Below are 21,807 nucleotides of genomic sequence, written 5' to 3' on the forward strand. Positions count from 1 at the left end.
CCTTAATCCATTTTGAGTTTAGTTTCGTGCATGGTGAGAGATATGGGTTTAGTTTCATTCTGTTGCATATGGATTTCCAATTCTCCCAGCACCATTTGTTGAAGAGACTATCTTTTCTCCATTGCATATTTTTGGCCCCTTTGTCTAGTATGAGAAAATTGTATTTATTTGGGTTTGTGTCCGTGTCCTCTGTTCTGTACCATTGATCCACCTTTCTATTTTGGTACCAATACCATGCCGTTTTTGTTACTATTGCTTTGTAGTAGAGTTGAAGATCTGGTATTGCGATACCCCCTGCTTCACTCTTTCTGCCAAGGATTGCTTTAGCTATTCTGGGTTTTTTATTCTTCCAGATGAATTTCATAATTGCTTGCTCTATTTCTGTAAGGTACATCATTGGGATTTTAATTGGAATTGCATTGAATCTGTATAGCACTTTTGGTAGTATGGCCATTTTGACAATATTAATTCTTCCTATCCAAGAACATGGGAGATCTTTCCATCTTCTAAGGTTTTCTTGAATTTCTTTCTTTAGTGTTCTGTAGTTCTCATTGTAGAGGTCTTTCACCTCTTTTGTGAGATTGATTCCCAAATATTTTATTTTTTTCAAAGCTATTGTATCACTTGCATTTCTGAATTTAACAATTTGCATCTTTTTCCATTCTGTATTTCCACAAATATATGAATTTTCTCTTTCCTTCAGTAACTGATAACTAGTTTCAGTTCCATTGTGATTTAACAAATTTTATATGATTTCAGTCTTTTAAATTTTATAAAGAATTCTTGGTAGCCAAATAAATGGTCTGTTCTGGAGACTGCTCAATGTGCACCTGAGAAAAATGCCTATTGTGCTGTTGAGTAGAGGTTTCTGTATTTCTTTTAAATTTAGTTGGTTACAGTGTTCTTCAAGTTCTCTGTTTCTTTGTTGGTCTTACGTGTGATTGTTCTTGCCATTATTGAAAGTGTACTGTGGAAATCTCCAACTATTATTGTGAAACTGTGTTTTCCTTTAGTTCATGTTATGGTTCCCTTCATATATTTTTTTTCTTCATATATTCTTGAGTCTCTGATTTTTAGTCTATATATGTTTATAATTATATCTTCTTGGTGAATTAGCCCTTTTATCAATACATCATGCCTTTGTCACTTGCAACAGTTTTTAATTAAAATCTGTTTTTGTCTGAGAATTTTATCAGCACTTCCTCTTTTAATAGCTATTTGTGTGGAATCTTTTTCCATTCTTTCACTTCCAATCTTTTTGTGTCTCTAGATCCAAAGTGAGATCTTACAGATAGCAGATAATTGAGCCTTATTTTATTTTATTCCTTTCTATCAGTCTCTTCCTTACTATTGGAGAGTTTAATTCACTGCATTATAAATAATTACCAACAGGAACAGACTGGTGCAATTTTGCTATTTTACATAGTAAAACCTTGCTTTGCTTTCCCTTATCCATTACTGCCTTTTTTTTTTTTTTTTTTTTTTTTTGGAATGAAAGTTTTGATTCCCTTTTCATTTCCTTTTGTACATATTCTGTCAATAAGTTCCTTGTGGTTACCATGTAGATCCTAGAAGATGTACAAGTAATCAACAGATATATGAAAAAATGTTCAACATCCCTAGTAATAAGGGAAATGCAAATCAAAACTACCCTAAGATTTCATCTCACCCCAATTAGAATGGCGATTATCAAGAATACAAGCAACAATAGGTGTTGGCGAGGATGTAGGGAAAAAGGTGCACTCACATTGCTGGTGGGGTTGCAAATTAGTGCAGCCACTCTGGAAAGCAGTATGGAGACTCCTTAGAAAACTTGGAATGGAAACACCTTTTGACCCAGCTATCCCACTCCTTGGCCTATACCCAAAGGACTTAAAATCAGCATACCACAGAGATACAGCCACATCAATGTTCATTGTTGCTCAATTCACCATAGCCAGATTGTGGAACCAACCTAGATGTCCTTCAGTTGATGAATGGATAAAGAAACTGTGGTATATATATACAATGGAATATTACTCAGCCATGAAGAATGATAAAATTATGGCATTTGCAGGGAAATGGATGAAATTGGAGAATATCATGCTAAGTGAGATAAGCCAATCTCAAAAAACTAAAGGACAAATGATCTCGCTGATAAGCGGATGAGGACATATAATGGGGGGTGGGAGGGGTTAGCATTAGGTTTAGGGATAGGTTTAGGGTTAGGGATAAGGAGAGCAGTAAGAATGAAGGAAAGTAGGACTGTATAGAGGGAAAAGAGGGGTGGGAGGGGTGGGGGGGAAGAAAAGAAAATAAACATCATTGCCCTATGTAAACGTAAAAAAAAAAAAAAGAAAAAGAAAAGAAAAGAAAATATATCTCCATAGTTCTCAAAAAAAAAAAAATTACTTTTATAATTAAAAGTTGACCAGGGCTGGGGATATAGCTCAGTTGGTAGAGTGCTTGCATTGCAAGCACAAGGCCCTGGGTTCAATCCCCAGCACCAAAAGGAAAAAAAAAAAAAAAAAAAAAAAAAAAAAAAGTTGGCCTTATTATTTGGTGGCAATCTTTTCATATTGAAGATTATTATAACTCGTGTACAAGCAACTGACTTAGGAGTGGAGAAAATTGGACTGTAACTCAATAACAGCCCTGGGTTCAATCCCCAGTATCAAAAAAAAAAAAATTAATCTGGAGAAATTCTGAGGATAGATCTTGGAATTTATTCTTTAGATTCCTGATAACTCAAATGAATAAATCTCCACCATGAAAAACTGGTTCTACTGTATTTTTTTGCCTTATTATCTCCTAAAAATTCAAGTGCTATCAGTACTCCCTAATATTTATTTTGCTTACTCACTTATAAGAGCAAATCATATTACATTATTTTTGATAAGAATCCACTTTCCAAAAATGCCATCTGTTTTGGTTTTTGTAATGTTTTGATCTGAAATGTCCCCTAAAAAAGCTGAGGATTGGTCCCCAATATAGCAGTGTCCAAAAGTAGGGTTTTAAGGAAATGATTGTATCATGAGGCTCTAACCTCATCAGTGGATTAATAATTTGAATGGACTACTAGGAGTTGGTGGAAACTGTAAACAGGTGGGGTATGTTTGGATAAAGTATGTCACTGGAGGCATGCTCTTGGGGACTATATTTTAATTGTCATTGGCCCTTCCTTCTCTCCCTTTCTTCTCCTCTCCTCCTTTCCTTGTCTCCTCCTCTCCCTCACTTCTTTTCTCTCCCACTCTGCTTTTCAGCTGCTATAGCCTTCCACCATGATATTCTGCCTCACCTCAGGCCTGGAGCAATGAAGGTAGCCAACCATGGACTAAAAACTTGAGCCAGACTACACCTTCCCTTCTCAAAGTTGTTTGAGTCATGTATTTTGGTCACAGTGATAAAAAGCTAACACAGTTTTAAATGGCCCTTGACTTCAGTTCAGGGATAGGCAGGGACAATTAGCTTCTCTAATGACCCCTTTCCTTACAGTCATCTCCTATATGAAGAAAATTACCATTTAAAGACACATTTAAGTCACCCAGGTATATTTGAGTGTGTATGTTCATATCACATATATTCTAAAAATCAGTATTATATCTTACCTAAGATTGTGCTCATGAAACAGAATTTTAACTTTTGTACCCTGATAAGCATGGTGCAATGATAAGCAGTATAGTTTGTAAAAAAATTCTAAGTTTACAAGTACAAAATTGTAACTAAGATTTTTTTTTTTTTTTTTTTTTTTTGGTATGACATTTTTCCTGAACCTTAAGATTCAGTTTAGGATCAGGTTAGTTTTGTCATGTCTCTATTATTTTAACCTGGGACGTTTTTCTGGCCTTTCTCATTTATGACATGGGCATTTTTTTTTATTGTAAACAAATGGGATACATGTTGTTTCTCTGTTTGTACATGGAGTCAAGGCATACCATTTGTGTAATCATAAATTTATATAGGGCAATGTTGTTTGATTCATTCTGTTATTTTTTTCCCTTCCCCCCACCCCTCCCACCCCATCACCCCTCTCACTCCTCTCACCCTTCTTTTCCCTCTATACAGTCCTTCCTTCCTCCATTCTTACCACCCTCCTTATCCCTAACCCTAACCCTAACGCTAACCCCTCCCAACCCCCACTGTATGTCCTCATCCGCTTATCAGCGAGATCATTCCTCCTTTAGTTTTTTGAGGTTGGCTTATCTCACTTAGCATGATATTCTCCAATTTCATCCATTTGCCTGCAAATGCCATAATTTTATCATTCTTCATGGCGGAGTAATATTCCATTGTATATATATGCCACAGTTTCTTTATCCATTCATCAACTGAAGGACATCTAGGTTGGTTCCACAATCTGGCTATGGTGAATTGAGCAACAATGAACATTGATGTGGCTGTATCTCTGTGGTATGCTGATTTTAAGTCCTTTGGGTATAGGCCAAGGAGTGGGATAGCTGGGTCAAATGGTGTTTCCATTCCAAGCTTTCTGAGGAATCTCCATACTGTTTTCCAGAGTGGCTGCACTAATTTGCAGCCCCACCAGCAATGTATGAGTGTACCTTTTTCCCCACATCCTCTCCAACACCTATTGTTGCTTGTGTTCTTGATAATTGCCATTCTAATTGGGGTGAGATGGAATCTTAGGGTAGTTTTGATTTGCATTTCTCTTTTTACTAGAGATGTTGAACGTTTTTCCATATGTTTGTTGATTGCTTGTAGATCTTCTGTGAAGTGTCTGTTCATATCCTTATCGCATTTGTTGATTGGGTTATTTGTATACTTTGCGTAGAGTTTTTTGAATTCTTCATATATCCTGGAAATTAGTGCTCTATCTGAAGTATGAGTGGCAAAGATATTCTCCCACTCTGTAGACTCTCTCTTCACATTGCTGATAATTTCCTTTGCTGAGAGAAAGCTTTTTAGTTTGAATCTATCCCAGTTGTTGATTCTTGCTTTTATTTCTTGTGCTATGGGAGTCCTGTTAAGGAAGTCTGGTTCTAAGCCAACAAGTAGAAGGTTTGAACCTACTTTTTCTTCTATAAGATGCAGGGTCTCTGGTCTGATTCCGAGGTCATTGATCCACTTTGAGTTGAGTTTTGTGCAGGGTGAGAGATAGGGGTTTAATTTCATTCTGTTGCATATGGTTTTCCAGTTTTCCCAGCACCATTTGTTGAAGAGGCTATCTTTTCTCCATTGCATATTTTTGGCCCCTTTGTCTAGTTTGAGAAAATTGTATTTATTTGGGTTTGTGTCCATGTCCTCTATTCTGTCTAAGGTATTATCGTATAGTTTTCTTCAGAAATTCAAAACTTTTTTTACTTATAATTTCAAGATACTGTTTTATTATATGGATTCTGCATTAAAATGATTGAGACCTTATTTAGGCTATATGATGACTGAACTCTTGTAATTCTTTAAAGAACTTTGAGGTGCCAAATGGTTAGATAGCTTATGAAGCAAATTTGACCAACCAGTCTTCTTATGAAACCTTCCATTCACTTAACATTTATCATACAAGGTAGTGTGATTGATACTGTGAAGTATAGGAATGGGTGAAGTAGTTTCTTTCCTGAAGGATCTTACAGTCACTTAGGCAAGGTGACACACATTCAAATAATGACAACACAGAATTAACTTATAACAAAGACAGTTTGAGACGTAAGACAGAATGTTTTCCCATTAAGTAACCACATTATTTCTAGCATGCAGCATCAGTTATGGAGCAGGTGGCCCTTGAGTGTAGGTTCTTTGAGTTTATTCGTGAAAGTAGATATACTTTAGAAGGTGGAAACATTTACTGAGGTTGCTTATTCTAAATAGAAATAATAGAATGTACATAGTCATTGAACCAGAGCTGATTCAGACCCCAAGTAGTGGTAGAGCAGAGAAATGAGCCAGGAAATGTCATTTAAAGCTACAAGGCACTTGCTTTTAAATTAAAGACTAAATTTAGACTTTATCTTATAAACATCTGGGAATTTTATACTGCAAAATAACAATCAAAGCTGTGCTTAACATGGGGCATGGAGGCTAATTAAAAGTTACTTCCATAGAGGCTAGTTAAAAGTTACTTCCATAGTCAGAATGAGAAGTCATGAAGGTCTAAACAAAGCTGTGACATTGAGAATAAAGAAGAGTTACAGAGACAGAGTCAGCAAGACTTGGTGACCAATCAAGAGTGAAAGGAAAGCAAGAATAAGTCAGAGATACCTACAATTTTTAGTTGGTCTGTCTTGGAAAGTAAAAATTGAACAGATAAGAAGGGGACGAGGTTCTGTTTGGACATTGTGTGTTCCTCAGGCAGTTATAGATATCAAGAGCTCAGCAGTGGTATTTGCCATGAACTAATTATGCTACTGCTGCTTTTTATATGATGGATATAACCTGAACTTGTTTCTGAAAATATATTTTTAATTTGAGAACTTTCAAACTTCAAAAAGAACCATACAGAGGTTATTTCTTTATTTCAGATAGCTACAAATAAGTGCTTTATACAAAGACAAATCTAACAAAATCTTGTAGCCTTCTTACTTTTCTCGATTTATTTACTCTAGACCACTCTACCTGTGCTGTTCAGTGTAGCTAGCTATTGAGCACTTGTAATATGACCAGTCTAAATCAGTAGGAGCTACAATTATAAAAATACATCCTAGATTTCAGAGATTTGGAATGAAATAAAGTATATAAAATATCACATTAATAATACTTTTGATTATTACATGTTAAAATGAGAATATTTTGAACAGATTGTTTCAAAACTCCCCAATGTCACTCACATATTAGGTAATTTGCCAGAAGGACCCATAGGACCCAGCATATATTTGTTCTCACAGCTAAGAATGATTAGAAAAAGAATGCACAATAGGTCTGCAAGGGAAAAAGAGTTTTTGTTAGAGTCTAGAAAAATCCTTGAACAGGCTTCTTATGATTGCTGCCTTCTAGGAGGAACATCTGAGCATGCTGTTCTCCAGAAACAAAAGATGCAGTAGCATGCATGCAATGTTCTCACTCAGAGAAGCCCTTTAGACAGCACCAAGTCTTTTATTGGGGTGTGTCATATAGGCACCCTCGGTTTTGCATGTACCAAAAGTCCTAACATCCAGAAGGAAAGCAAGTGTTTGGCCATAAATAAATAAATTGTAAGCATTGTGAACTGCCTTTTATCAGTTAGGTAATCTGCCTTTTATCAGATGGCAGCCAAGGGCCAACCTTGCAAACAGAATTTTCTAAAGCAACAGTCTTAGGCCTGCTATATTAACTTTTCTGCACAGATATGTTGGGTTCAATAAAATGTATTAGTAATATTAATTTTATTCTTTAATGTGGCTACTTGCTTACATTTTTTGATTACATATTCTGGGCAATGCTAGTCTAAATCTTACATGAGAACATTTTTTTAAATCTATTTTAGTTTTGTCCACATACACTGAAGATTTCTCCCTTAGTATAATTCTGATACTAAACAAGGGAAAGTCTCCTGCAAATGATATCTTTATATCGACTAATCAAATGTAAGATTGAATCATATGCTGCAGTAGATGTAGCTCCACATCCCAAATTTAGCTTCATTACTTATGAACAAGAAGAAAACCGCCCCTCCAGAAAAAGTGTGATCAAAATAAAGGATTTCACAGATTGTTATAAAACAAATCCTAGTCTGAAAATCTCCACTTGATAAGCACATTTCAGAGCTCAAGACTAAATTTTTACAGACTTACCATCAATTCAAATTGTTGAACTACTACTTTTGTTCTTCTCTACACTGTTAATGATTTGTAATTGTTATGAATGCATCCATGAAAACAATATTTAAGAAGAGGTTTATATAAACGGGCTAATTTTGCATGAGAAGTTCACTTCATGCTTACCCATTGTAGATGAGAGATGTGACTAAAATAGTAAAACTTTGCTAAGATAGATGATGTAGAATAGCAATCAGACTATGTTTAACTTCTTCCCAGGCACTGAATACTAATATGTACCTTACTCTTTAAGAAAGAATATGGTTTTAGCAAAATAATTTCTAGGACTAGAATTGTGAAAACAGCAGAGGATATTTTTGTTAAACTAAATCCATAATGTGATTTTCAGTGACATATTGCCTGCGGGTCCCCTGCAGGCCTAGTTGAAGGACAGAACCATCGTTCAGCATCATTGCCACATCCCATCAGAAGTCGAGTGGAGCCGAAACCCTAACCTCCTCTTTTGTTCATGACCCAGTCATGAGTGATGGCAGAAAAGAGTCCTCAGGCTAAAGTAGAGAGCAGTTCATAACTGGCACTGTTGTTATTTGTCCATTACTCATAAAGAGCTACAGTTCAGCCATTTTTTTATCTTTTGGAATTGAAGCAGTTCATTAGCATTCTATATCAGTAATTGGCACCTTGACTCATCTTAAACACCTTTGCTGATCCAATGAAAAATCATACAACTTAACATACTTGTAATTTTAACATTTCTACAAAACAAATCTGGTAGTATCGATGCTGCTTTCTAACTGCATTAAATAATATGGAGAGCAGTTATAAAGAATCTATAATAAAAACTGAGGATATTTTCCTTTCAATGTTCAAACAGTAAGGAACATGGTGCAGAAAACCCTGTAGACTACCTTTTAAGTTAAAAAGAACTCTAAAAGTATGGACTGATAATATTCTGAGAATGTTACAAATCAGAATACCAAGGATCTACAGTGCTTTATTATTATTATTATTATTATTATTATTTGAGACAGGTTCTTGCTAAGTTGTCCAGACTGGCCGCCTGGAAATTGGAATCCTTCTACATCGGCCTCCCTAATAACTTGGATAACAGGTGTGCATCCCCACACATGCCCAGCCACAGTGCTATTTATAACCTCATTCAGCCTGTCTTGAAAATGGCTTATCTTCCCTGAATCCCCAGTTGTGAACTAGATTAAATAGGTTGTAGAATTAGAATAACATATATAATAGAATCATGGTGGAAATAAAAACAACTGCAGTTTGTGGAAACGAGGAACTCAAAATTGCTGTTTTTTTCTAGGCTACTTTTTATATTTTAAAGCGCACGCATTTGTCTAATATGGTTTTATGATATCTTTGATATAGCTAAAATAGATACACGAACAGATTTTTAAAAGTAAATAAAATACCACCCTACATATTCATTGATTTTCCTGTCCTCATTCTAATCACTTAATTATGTAACTAATAATCTGTTTTCCTTATGATGAGCTTTGAGACTATCAGACATTTTTTGAAAATCATGAAATATATGTTTTAATGGTACTATTTTGACAAGTTAACAGTCTAAGAAAAATTATTTATTGTATACTTTTTTAATTCATTTTTATTGTAAATAAATGGGATAGATCTTGTTTCTCTGTTTGTACATGAAGTAGAGGCATACCATTTGTGTAATCATACATTTACCCAGGGTAATAGTTTTTTATTCATTCTGGTTTTTTTTTCTCCCCCCCACCCCTCCCACCCCTCTTATCCTTCTATAGAGTCCCTCCTTCCTCCATTCTTGCCCCCTTCCCACCCCTTATGTGTATAATCATCCGCTTATCAGTGAGATCATTTGTCCTTTGGTTTTTTGAGATTGGCTTATCTCAATTAGCATGATATTCTCCAACTGCATCCATTTGCCTGCAAATGCCATAATTTTATTTTTCTTGATGGCTGAGTAATATTCTATGGTATATATATACCACAGTTTCTTTATCCATTCATCAATTGAAGGGCATCTAGGTTGGTTCCACAATCTACCTATTGTGAATTGAGCAGCTGTGAACATTGTTCTAGGTATCTCTAGGTACGCTGATTTTAAGACCTTTGGGTATAGGCCAAGGAGTGGGATAACTGTGTCAAATGGTGGGTCCATTCCAAGTTTTCTAAGGAATCTCCACACTGCTTTCCAGCGTGGCTGCACTAATTTGCAGCCCCACCAGCAATGTATGAGTGTACCCTTTTCCCCCAAATCCTCTCCAACACCTATTGTTGCTTATATTCTTGATAATCGCCATTCTAATTGGGATGAGATGTAATCTTAGTGTAGTTTTGATTTGCATTTCTCTTATTACTAAAGATGGTGAACATTTTTGCATATGTTTGTTGATTGCTTGTACATCTTCTTCTGTGAAGTGTCTGTTCATATCCTTAGCCCATTTGTTGATTGGGTTATTTGTATTCCTCCTGTAGAGTATTTTGAGTTCTTTACATATTCTGGAAATTAGTGCTCTATCTGAAGTATGAGTGACAAAGATTTTCTCCCACTCTGTAGGCTCTCTCTTCACATTGCTGATAGTTTCCTTTGCTGAGAGAAAGCTATTTAGTTTGAATCTATCCCAGTTGTTGATTCTTGCTTTTATTTCTTGTGCTATGGGAGTCCTGTTAAGGAAGTCTGATCTGAAGCCAACAAGTTGAAGATTTGGACCTACTTTTTCTTCTATAAGATGGAGGGTCTCTGGTCTGATTTCAAGTTCCTTGATCCATTGTGAGTTGATTTTTGTGCAGGGTGAGATAGGGGTTTAGTTTCATTCTGTTGCATATGGATTTCCAGTTTTCCCAGCACCATTTGTTGAAGAGGCTATCTTTTCTCCATTGCATATTTTTGGCCCCTTTGTCTAGTATGAGAAAGTTGTATTTATTTGGGTTTGTGTCCGTGTCCTCTATTCTGTACCATTGATCTCCCTGTCTGTTTTGGTGCCAATACCATGCCGTTTTTGTTACTATTGCTTTGTAATATAGTTGAAGTTCTGTTACCGCGAAACCCCCTGCTTCACTCTTCCTGTTAAGGATTACTTTAGCTATTCTGGGTTTCTTATTCTTCCAGATGAATTTCATAATGGCTTGCTCTATTTCTGTAAGGTACATCATTGGGATTTTAGTTGGAATTGCATTGAATCTGTATAGCACTTTTGGTAGTATGGCCATTTTGACAATATTAATTATGCCTATCCAGGAACATGGGAGATCTTTCCATCTTCTAAGGTTTTCTTGAATTTCTTTCTTTAGTGTTCTGTAGTTCTCATTGTAGAGGTCTTTCACCTCTTTTGTGAGATTGATTCCCAAGTATTTTATTTTTTTCAAAGCTGTTGTGAATAGGGTAGTTTTCCTAACCTCTCTTTCTGAAGATTCATCACTTATGTATAAAAATGCATTGTATTTATGAGCGTTAATCTTATATCCTGCTACTTTACTGAATTCACTTATGAGCTCTAAAGGTTTTCTGGTAGAATTTTCTGGTTCCTCTAAATATATAATCATGTCATCAGCAAATAGGGATAGTTTGAGTTCTTCTTTTCCTATTCGTATCCCTTTAATTTCTTTGGTCTGTCTAATTTCTCTGGCTAGAGTTTCAAGGACAGTGTTGAATAGAAGTGGTGAAAGAGGGCATCCCTGCCTTGTTCCAGTTTTTAGGGGGAATGCTTTCAGTTTTTCACCATTTAGAATGATATTGGCCATGGGCTTAGCGTAGATTGCCTTTACAATGTTAAGGAATGTTCCCACTATCCCTATTTTTTCTAGTGTTTTGAGCATGAAGGGATGCTGTATTTTATCAAATGCTTTTTCTGCATCTATCGAAATAATCATGTGATTCTTGACTTTAAGTCTATTGATATGGTGAATTACATTTATTGTTTTCTGGATGTTGAACCAACCTTGCGTCCCTGGGATAAAACCCACTTGATCGCGGTGCACTATCTTTTTAATATATTTTTGTATGCGATTTGCTGATATTTTGTTTAGAATTTTTGCATCAATGTTCATTAAGGATATTGGTCTGAAATTTTCTTTCCTCGATGTGTCTCTGTCTGGTTTGGGTATCAGGGTGATATTGGCTTCATAGAATGAGTTTGGGAGGTTTCCCTCCTCTTCTATTTCATGATATACTTTGAGAAGTATTGGAATGAGGTCTTCTTTAAAGGTTTTATAGAACTCGGCTGAGAACCCATCTGGTCCCAGATTTTTCTTTGTTGGTAGGCTTTTGATGACTTCTTCTATTTCATTACTTGAAATTGGTCTATTTAAATTGTGTATGTCCTCCTTGTTCAGTTTAGGTAATTCTAAATTTAGGTCTCTAGAAACCTGTTCATGTCTTTGAGATTTTTCTATTTTGTTGGAGTATAGATTTTCAAAATACCTTCTAATTATGTTTTGTATTTCTATCGTGTCTGTTGTGATATTTCCTTGTTCATTCCGAATTTTAGTAATTTGAGTTTTCTCCCTCTTTCTCTTTGTTAGTGTGGCTAAGGGTTTATCAATTTTGTTTATTTTTTCAAAGAACCAACTATTTGTCAATTTTTTCAATTGTTTCTTTTGTTTTAATTTTGTTGATTTCAGCTCTGATTTTAACTATTTCCTGTCTTCTACTACTTTTGGTGTTGCTCTGTTCTTCTTTTTCTAGGGCTTTGAGCTGTAGTGTTAGGTCGTTTATTCATTGATTTTTTTTCTTCTTTTATTGAATGCACTCCATGAAATAAATTTCTGGGAATACAAATCATATCTCAGTAATAACCCTGAATGTTAATGGCCTGAACTCATCAATCAAAAGACATAGACTGGCAGATTGGAGAAAAAAGAAAGATCCAACAATTTGCTGCCTGCAAGAGATTCATCTCATAGAAAGAGATACCCACAGACTAAAGGTGAAAGGATGGGGAAAAACATACCGCGCACATGGACACAGCAAAAAAGCTGGAGTCTGCATCCTCATATCAGATAATGTGGACTTCAAGCCAAAGTTAGTCAGAAGGGATAAAGAAGGACATTTCATACTGCTTAAGGGAAGCATAAATCAGCAAGACATAACAATCATAAATATCTATGCCCCAAACAGTGGTTCATGCATATACGTCAAACAAATCCTTCTCAATGCCAGAAATCAAATAGACCACAACACAGTAATAGATGATTTTAACACACCTCTCTCACCACTGGACAGATCCTCCAAACAAAAATTGAACAAAGAAACCAAAGATCTCAATAACACAATCAATAATTTAGACTTAACATTTATAGAATATACCACCCAACAAAGAGCAAATACACTTTCTTCTCAGCAGCACATGGATCCTTCTCTAAAATAGACCATATATTATGCCACAAAGCTACTGTTAGCAAATACAAGAAGATAAAGACACTACCTTGTATTCTATCAGATCATAATGGATTGAAATTAGAAATAAATGACAGAGTAAAAAACAGAAACTACTCCAACACCTTGAGATTAAATAATATGCTATTGTATGATGATAACAGAAGATATCAGGAAGGAAATTAAAAAATTCTTAGAGGTAAATGAGAACAAAGAAAACAACATATCAAAATCTCTGGGACACTATGAAAGCAGTTCTTCAAGGAAAATATTGTGTACTTTTTTTGCACTTAAATTAAGAACCAAAGTATCAACATGACTAAGACCACTAATTTCATAGTCTCATCAGATCTTAGAACCAGGAATCTTAAGATACACTGTATACTCACCCATTCATTTTAAAAGAGGAAACCGAGGTACAGGGAGAGATTCTGTTTGCACTCTAATAAATAGCAAAGCAATTTTGAGTGTTCTCTCTTGAACTATCAGATTTTTTTTAGGGTTTTCTGAGGACCCATTAAATGTCTTATTTTCCAACCCATATTCAGAACCAACTGAGAAAGATAAAGGAGATACAGCAAGTGAATAACCAAAATAATCAATTTTATTATTGTTATTATACTGCAATAGGAGATCACAGTCAGGTATTTCAAAACTTCCTAAAACTACACCCTAAAAAGGGAATCTTCTCTTTAGAGGAAAATTTTTTAAACTCATGCATATATTTTCATGAGGTTCATTGTATATTTATTAAGAAAAGATAGAGCCTGGGCTGTAGCTCAGTGATAGAGCACTTGCCTAGCATGTGTGAGGCACTGGGTTCAATCCTCAGCACCACATAAAAATAAATAAAATAAAGGCATTGTGTTCATTTACAACTTAAAAAATGTTTAAAAAAGAAGATAATGTTTAGAGAAATGACTCATCGTGCAGTAAAATTTTTGGTTTTTTTTTAATTGTGAGAAGAAATTTTTAAAACAAAGTAGTAAATTGTGCCTTCCTTGATAAAGCATATATTTTCTTGAAAATCAAAAATGAAGTCTTTAGGCAGAAAATACATTTTGTCCAATTATAATTTTAGAAGACTTAGTGAAGGTTTTTGAACTGCTTTTGAACTTCCATAATCTAGTTTAACGTAGGACAATATTAAACTACTTCAAGATTTTTTTGTGTGCATCTTTACATTGAGGTGCTTTATACTACCATGTTAGATTTTTATCTCCAGTTTAGAGCTTTATTTCTTAACAGAAGTAAACACATAATCCATTATTGGAAATGTTTACATATGCAAGAAGTGCCAAATTAAAGAATAGATGGAATATGCAGAACACACAGGAGCGATGAGCCCTTGGAAGAATTAAAGGGATTTTTCACAAAGTCACTTTTGAGATTTTCTTGAGGAATGAGTAGGTGGTCACCATGAAGGGAGGATGACATTCCAAACTGAAAGAACAACTTATACAAAATATATATTTATATTATATATATTTATTGTCACTTATATTTATTGTCTTTTTAAAAATCTTGTTTGGGACTGGGTGTGTTGCTCAGTGTTAGAGTACTGACCTAAAATGCACAGAACCCCAGGTTCATCCCCCAGCACCTCAAAATAAATAAAATTTTTAAATTATTTTAATTCAGAATAGGTTACTTTATTCCATTTTTTACTATGGTTAAATGTTCATAATATAAAATTTACAATTTCAAGTGAATGTCAGTGGCATTAAATACATGCACATTGCTGTACAGTCGTCACCACTATCTCCTGAACTGAAATTCTGTACCCATTAAATATTAACTCCCCATTTTCCTTTTTCCTCAGCCCATTAAGCTTTGTACTCTCTACGAATTTACCTCCTCCTTAGAAGAAGAATCACTTGTTGTACAATAACTGATCATACAATTATGCTAAATGAAATATTTATTTCACTTAGCATGTTTTCAAGCTTCTTTCATGTCATAGTATGTAACACAATTTCATTTATTTCTATGACTGAGTAATGTTCTATTGTCTCCTGTATACCACATCTTATTTATCCATTCATCCCATGGACTTTTGGGTTGTTCCTACCTGTTGGCTGGTGTGAGTAATGTTGATGTGAACATTAATAAAGTATCTGCTTGAGATACTGCTTTTAATCATTTTAATTAGATAACCTCAAAGTAGAATTGCTAGGTAATTCTATGTTTACCTTTTGGAGGAGTCAGCAGGCAGTTTAAACCATGTCAGCTGCACCATTTTGCATTCCCACCAGCAATACATGGAGAGTTTCAAGGACTTAATGTCTTTGCTAAAAAGTTTTGAAAAAATGTACTAAGCCACATAGAAGTTCTGTAAGAACTGTGGGAAATACATCCATATTGTCATTACACTGAAATTAATTAAAGGTAAATGTCATTACCTTTAGATGGCCAACGTCAGAGAATATTGACCTTTGACTTAGTGTTTGTGTAGCAGTGTGTGTTCATGGAAAGGCCTTTGAAATATAAAAATACTCTTATAAAGTCAAATTTTCAAGCATAAAACAAATCAAGATGGGTTTGTAATCTGCATGTCTCTGCTCTTAGCAAAACAGTTTTCTTTTTTCCTACAGCTCCCTGTACAGGCAGCACTTTCTTTTGCCATAGCAACATGTGCATCAATAATTCTTTGGTCTGTAATGGTGTTCAAAATTGTGCATACCCCTGGGATGAAAATCATTGTAAAGGTGAGTTCAGTGCAAAAGCCAACCATTTTGAGAAAAGAGTGACTGTTACCTTTCATTAAGGAAGACTTAAAAATGTTCTTTTGTACAACTGTGCTTAGTATAACTACTTTAGCAGAAATGGAGGTGTGTTTTGTTTTGTTTTCTTAATGGCTTATAGACCTCTGGGATGTGGTAGCAGCAAAGAAACACTTATTCTCAACAAAAGCAATTTTTTGTTTAGAGTATGTTTTACCTTAAGTTGTTCAAAAGCACATTGTGATATTTCTTGCCTTATTTTATTTTCTTATTGCTGTTGAAATTTGTCATTTGTGTTGTAAAAATACCTTACTTAGTTGACAAAATAATTTAGAGGTCAGCTTGTTATTCTTTTTAAAATTATATGGAAAAACATGAAAAAGCAGTTTCTAAAACTGCTTTTTTAATTTCATCAAATTTACTATGCTGTATTTCCAATCAGTACCCTCTGAAAGATAAGCATGGCTTGTGATGTTTGCAACTTGGTTGTCAAAGCACTGTCTCAGAACTAAGCTTTATCCATCTTTCATCCTCCCAAGAATTTAATAAATATCTATGGAAAAGGTGATATAATGTTACATGGCTATATTAAGTACTTGACATGAAATATTTTCAGGTAATCATTCAAGAACAGTAGACCATGATAAAACATACCTAGTCGGCTAGTTAGGTTTTATTTGTTCTCTTTTCCTGGTGGTCATCAGCAGAAATCTTGTTGATCTGGTTAAACATAGCAGCCTACCACAGAGCAGAAAGTTACACTTGAGAGAAGAGTATTTATTTTAGCATTTTCTTTATTAATGTATCCAATTAATTTGCAAGTTGTAGGCTTTTGTGTACCTTTTGAACAGAGGAACCAAGTACTTTCTCTTTTTTGTATTTTGTCCAGCTATACTGTGTTACTTTACCCAGAGATCATAAGACTAGGATTGTTGTATTTGTTTAAAAGCCTAATTTTCAGTTGCAGTGTCTGTGATATATCTGACCACATTTTCTACTTTTCCTAAAAATACTTTACAGATTTGTGTTGGGACTCCTATTAATGAATTTTGAAAAGCTTAACGTTTCTCTTTCTACAGAAAAGAAAAAAGCTGGACTATTTGAACAAATCACTAAAACTCATGGAACGATTATTGGCATTACATCAGGAATTGTCTTGGTTCTTCTCATTATTTCTATTTTAGTGCAAGTGAAACAGCCCCGAAAAAAGGTCATGGCTTGCAAAACTGCTTTCAATAAAACTGGGTTCCAAGAAGTGTTTGATCCTCCTCATTATGAACTATTTTCACTAAGGGACAAAGAGATTTCTGCAGACCTGGCAGACTTGTCAGAAGAATTGGACAACTACCAGAAGATGCGGCGCTCCTCCACTGCCTCACGGTGCATTCATGACCATCACTGTGGGTCGCAAGCATCCAGTGTCAAACAAAGCAGGACCAACCTCAGTTCCATGGAACTTCCTTTCCGAAATGATTTTGCACAACCACAGCCAATGAAAACGTTTAATAGCACCTTCAAAAAAAGTAGCTACACTTTCAAACAGGCACATGAGTGCCCTGAACAGGCCCTAGAAGACAGAGTAATGGAGGAAATTCCCTGTGAAATTTATGTGAGAGGGCGAGAAGATTCTGCACAAGCATCCATATCCATCGACTTTTAATCTTCTATTAAAGGTGACATTAATTATTAAGTATGTATGTATGCAGCCTACAGAGCATCCATTCTGTTTTCAGCAACCAACTCTTTTTTCCTATCAAAACTAGGAAGACCTTCATTTGCCATTTCCCTGTTGCATTGATGACATTTTTATCATCTCAGGCAGTCTCTATATGTTAAACCAAACAAGGAACTTAATATATTCAGTGGAAAAAAATAATCATCATCTGTTGCTTGGTGTCATGTAAACAAAGCATCACCAGTTAAATAGCAGGTGAAGAGGGGCTTAGTGGTGTTGAGCCAGGCTCGGGCCGCTTGTTAGTTTTTAGCATCAGAAATACTGCTCTTGACTGACCTAGCTCTGCCAGTATTTTTATCCCATAATAAACTTTAAAATAAGGTTTTCTTTACAGTCCTTTTATTTTTAATTTGTTTTATATGACTATAGTTTTGCCATTTCAGTTTCCTACATAAGTGGTTAATATACCACTTACTTCAACACAGGCATTTGTTCTTGAATTTGTCAAAATACAGCTACTTACTGTGATAAGTGCCAGTTAAGACTCAGTTATATTTAGTTCTGTTTCTTCTACACTAATTTTTACACTACTGCCTTTTAATTACTGGATTATTAATCCTTATTTTTTATGAGAAATAGATATGATTTATCACCCTTAAATCATATTTTTTCTCTATTGTATTATACTAGTAAACTTCATGATCCTGAGATGTATGCATCTTACCAATATGACTAAAAATTTGAGAAAGATAAAAACGTCTAGCAAACCTTTGAAATCTCCCATATTTGGTCACATTCAATGACAGCCCCCATTTATTCCAATAAACAAGTCATTTAATTTGCTTGTCAGGAGGCCTGTAATTGTATTTATTTGCAGTGTTTCTCATCCCCAAATCTACATTTCCTATAATTTTTGTAAAAAGATTACTTCATTTGTATTGGTTTATCTTTTGACATTTGGTAACCAAGTTTCTGTGAGAGTTAAAGGAAAATTCCTAAGAAACTGTGCAAGCCTTTGATGGCTTCTTTCTTGGGACAGTACATTTTTCTAACTCTTATCAAGAATAATAATTTTGACTTTTTTTTAAACTGCACTTTTGACCTTATTTTTTTTTATGGTATGTAAAACAATAATTTATAAACATGATATAAAAACTCATTGTGTTTTTTTAGACTTTTGATATTATTTGATACTGTACAAATTATTAAATCAAGATTAAAGACCTGCATTACACATTTCTTTCAGTGTTCACATTAGCAGCTTTATATACAAACATGCTTTGTTAGAACTGTGCACCATAATTTATTATAAAGACCTTGGTAATGTGTACATAAGCTTTCTCTTTCCTTTTGTTACCATATTTAGTTTGTGATAAATTTTCCACTGTGCGATATTTATTGCTCTAAATCACTACGCATATCTTATTAAAATGTACATTGTTAAATTATCCTTCAATCATGTTATTTATGGCACTGCTATTTTGGGTCTTACAGTATATGTGGAATGAAATCCATTTATTGTAACTAATAGAGACATGTCATTTATAAGAGGTAGATTCTCATTTTTTACATTTCTTGTAAATTCTCAATGAAATGAGAAGTTGAAGTTTCACTGGATTTCATTCATTCTTTTTCATAGATATGTTCTCTCAGATTAGTGAATGCTGTGACACTTATAATACTGCCTCAGTGTTTCCTATATCATATTTTTTATTTTTAAAAAAGTAGATTATATCCAGGAGATAAAACCTACACATAATTCATGATTTAATTTTTTAAGTCAGCACAATTTCCTCTCTTAAAAATACAACTGAGAAAGGTAAAAAGACTTAATGAGTAGTAGCCAAATGAACTAATAACCAGAGACAGATTGAATAACTTAAGTTGTTTCAATAGCTAAGTTGAGTAGGCCTTTTGATTTCAGTAGGTAACAGACCAGCCAACATTTGAAAAATGTAGTAAATAATACTTTATACAACTGTGATCTTGTTATGATTATGGGGAGGTTAGCATATTTTCTACATAAAATTTTATTCATTATAAAAATAGCTATTAAATTTGTCCTTAACCTCTAGATTAGACTGGAAGATAATACACTATATTATTGATCGTCACTTGTAACTATGTTTTTATTTTGGGTATTTGTATCCTTTTTTAAAAGGGCTTAAAGAGACCTGCAAAATAGAGAACCTTTGAAGAAGACATTGAATATTAACTTGCTGAATCTGGCCTCAATCCTCCTGCCTCAGTCTCCCAATACCTGAAATTACAAGTGTGTGCCATCACACCCAGCCGACATCGCCTAATAAAACAGAATAGAAATACATGGTTTCATGCAACTCAGCAAGTAAAGCTTGGACAGCCAATTTTATTCTAAATTTTCTGCCTGCTAAAATAAAAGGAAGTTTTTCCTTTTCTCAGTAAAAAGCACAAACTTGCCAGGTGCAGTAGCGCACACCTGCAATTCAAGCAGCTCAGGAGGCTGAGACAGGAGGATCTCGAGTTCAAAGCCATCCTCAGCAAAAGCGAGGCCTAAGCAACTCAGTGAGATCCTGTCTCTAAATAAAATGCAAAATAGGGCTGGGGATGTGACTCAGTGGTGGAGTGCCCCTGAGTTCAATCCCCAATGCCCGCCCCACCCACCCCAAAAAAAGGAAAGGAAACACAAACTTACCTCCACAGGCTAGTTTCTGTAGGATTAGAGTATCTTTAAAAAAGACAACATTTCCTCAATATTTAACAAAGATGGAAAGTGCAAGAGTAGGTTGCAATGACAAATCTTGACCCAGTAAATGCACAACTTTAATGTGATCTAGGAACATTGCTTTGTGATGGGTCTGTTTGCAGAGATGGAATTAAAGAACCAAATGATCAGTAGCTTAGACTGTTGTATATTTTATGCCTTCATTGAACTGCAGGCAGGCCTTGGATCTCATTTCTCAGACATTTTATCTATATAAAATGAGAAGAGAATGGAAACTAATATTTTAGGCATCATTACCAGAATAATGCTAATGCTCTCCCCCTTCCTCCCTCCCTCCCACTGTTGTGTGTGTGTGTGTGTGTGTGTGTGTGTGTGTGTGTGATTTTTACTCTTTGAGATCAGTGGGAAAACTTTACAAATTATTTATTATAGTGAAAGCCATAAATTTTAGTAATAAAAGACACAACATTTTGGCATCTTGTGGAAGTTACTTCAACCCTTCAGAGTACCCCAATGTTAAGACACATCTTCTAAAAGAGAATGAAATTATAAAGGGGGTAAATATCTTCAATTCAGTAAAGTATTAAAGTGTACCTATATGATACTGTCATTTTCTTGCATCCCAAATTTAACACAAGTATCAACCCCCAAGTGACAACAAATTGCAAGAAACTCGTCCCAACCTCTCAAGTACCTAGGAATAAGCAGTGTTTTGTGGGAGGAAAATAATCTAAAGGTTTGATAAACAGCAAAAGATTTTTACATTTCACATTACAAAGACATGAAAAATCTTTGACTTAATCACTCTCAATGACAGAACCTTTGTCACGTTTCATACAATTTTTAGGCATTAAAAGAACTTCCTAAATGTCTGCCACTAAATATTTTTCTAGTTCTGTTATTGTCTGATGAGAAAGATGCTTCCTTGTTTCAGGAGAATTTCAACTGATGGAACAGAATGGGGAAAACCTGGTTGTGATTAAGGAATAATTCTCAATCAAAAGAGATTATGATGCTTTCACTGCAAAATAAATGTCTGCAGTATTGCTCATGCTACTTTATTATAAGTACTAAAAATAATATGCCTTGAATCATACTGATTAGATCCAGAAGGAATTTTGATTTTGGTGTGTTTAAGGATGCAAGAAAGATCATCTGATCCAGATTCATTCATGAGAAGAATGCAGTCCAGAGCAGTGAAGCAAGTGCCCGGGGCCGTGGCTCCAACCTGCCCAGTGCTCTTTGCTTGTGGCTTACTCTCCCTGCTTTTGCTGGCTGGAAGTTTTAAAAGTCGAACAGCTCTAAACAGCCCAGGTGTTTCATGTAAAGCTTGTCAATCAGTCTGTTTTAAAATGTAATTCTCTGATTTTTTCAAAACATATTTTCCCTGTTTTTGTCTATGTAATAGTGTTATTCTATAGTTTTGTTACCATGATTCCTTGGCACCTGCAAACTCTGCAAGCAATTACTGTGAATTCTCAATGAACAATTGTTAACACAGGCTTGATTAGACAGAAAGAGCTTGAGTATTGTTGCTTTTGTGATTTCTTAAAATCGAAAGGGAGCAATATGTATTGTAGAAATTAAACATTTTATGTGCTATATCACTTGAGTTTTGGAGAATGATTTGTTTGAGCCAC

General features: G+C 34.8%; 1 protein-coding gene across 2 annotated transcripts in view; it reads left to right on the top strand.

The window, feature by feature from the left end:
- Neto2 (neuropilin and tolloid like 2) overlaps positions 1-19,951 on the top strand; it is a 73,294-nt gene extending 53,343 nt beyond the window's left edge. For both annotated transcript variants that reach the window (XM_047528283.1, XM_047528282.1), the window contains exons 8-9: positions 15,660-15,773; positions 16,868-19,951. In XM_047528283.1, the coding sequence (XP_047384239.1) occupies positions 15,660-15,773; positions 16,868-17,448 (695 nt within the window). In that variant the 3' untranslated portion in view covers positions 17,449-19,951. The remainder of the gene's footprint in view (positions 1-15,659; positions 15,774-16,867) is intronic.
- Positions 19,952-21,807: the final 1,856 nt, after the last annotated feature.

Source organism: Sciurus carolinensis, chromosome 16, assembly GCF_902686445.1.
Source record: "Sciurus carolinensis chromosome 16, mSciCar1.2, whole genome shotgun sequence".
Taxonomy (NCBI): domain Eukaryota; kingdom Metazoa; phylum Chordata; class Mammalia; order Rodentia; family Sciuridae; genus Sciurus; species Sciurus carolinensis.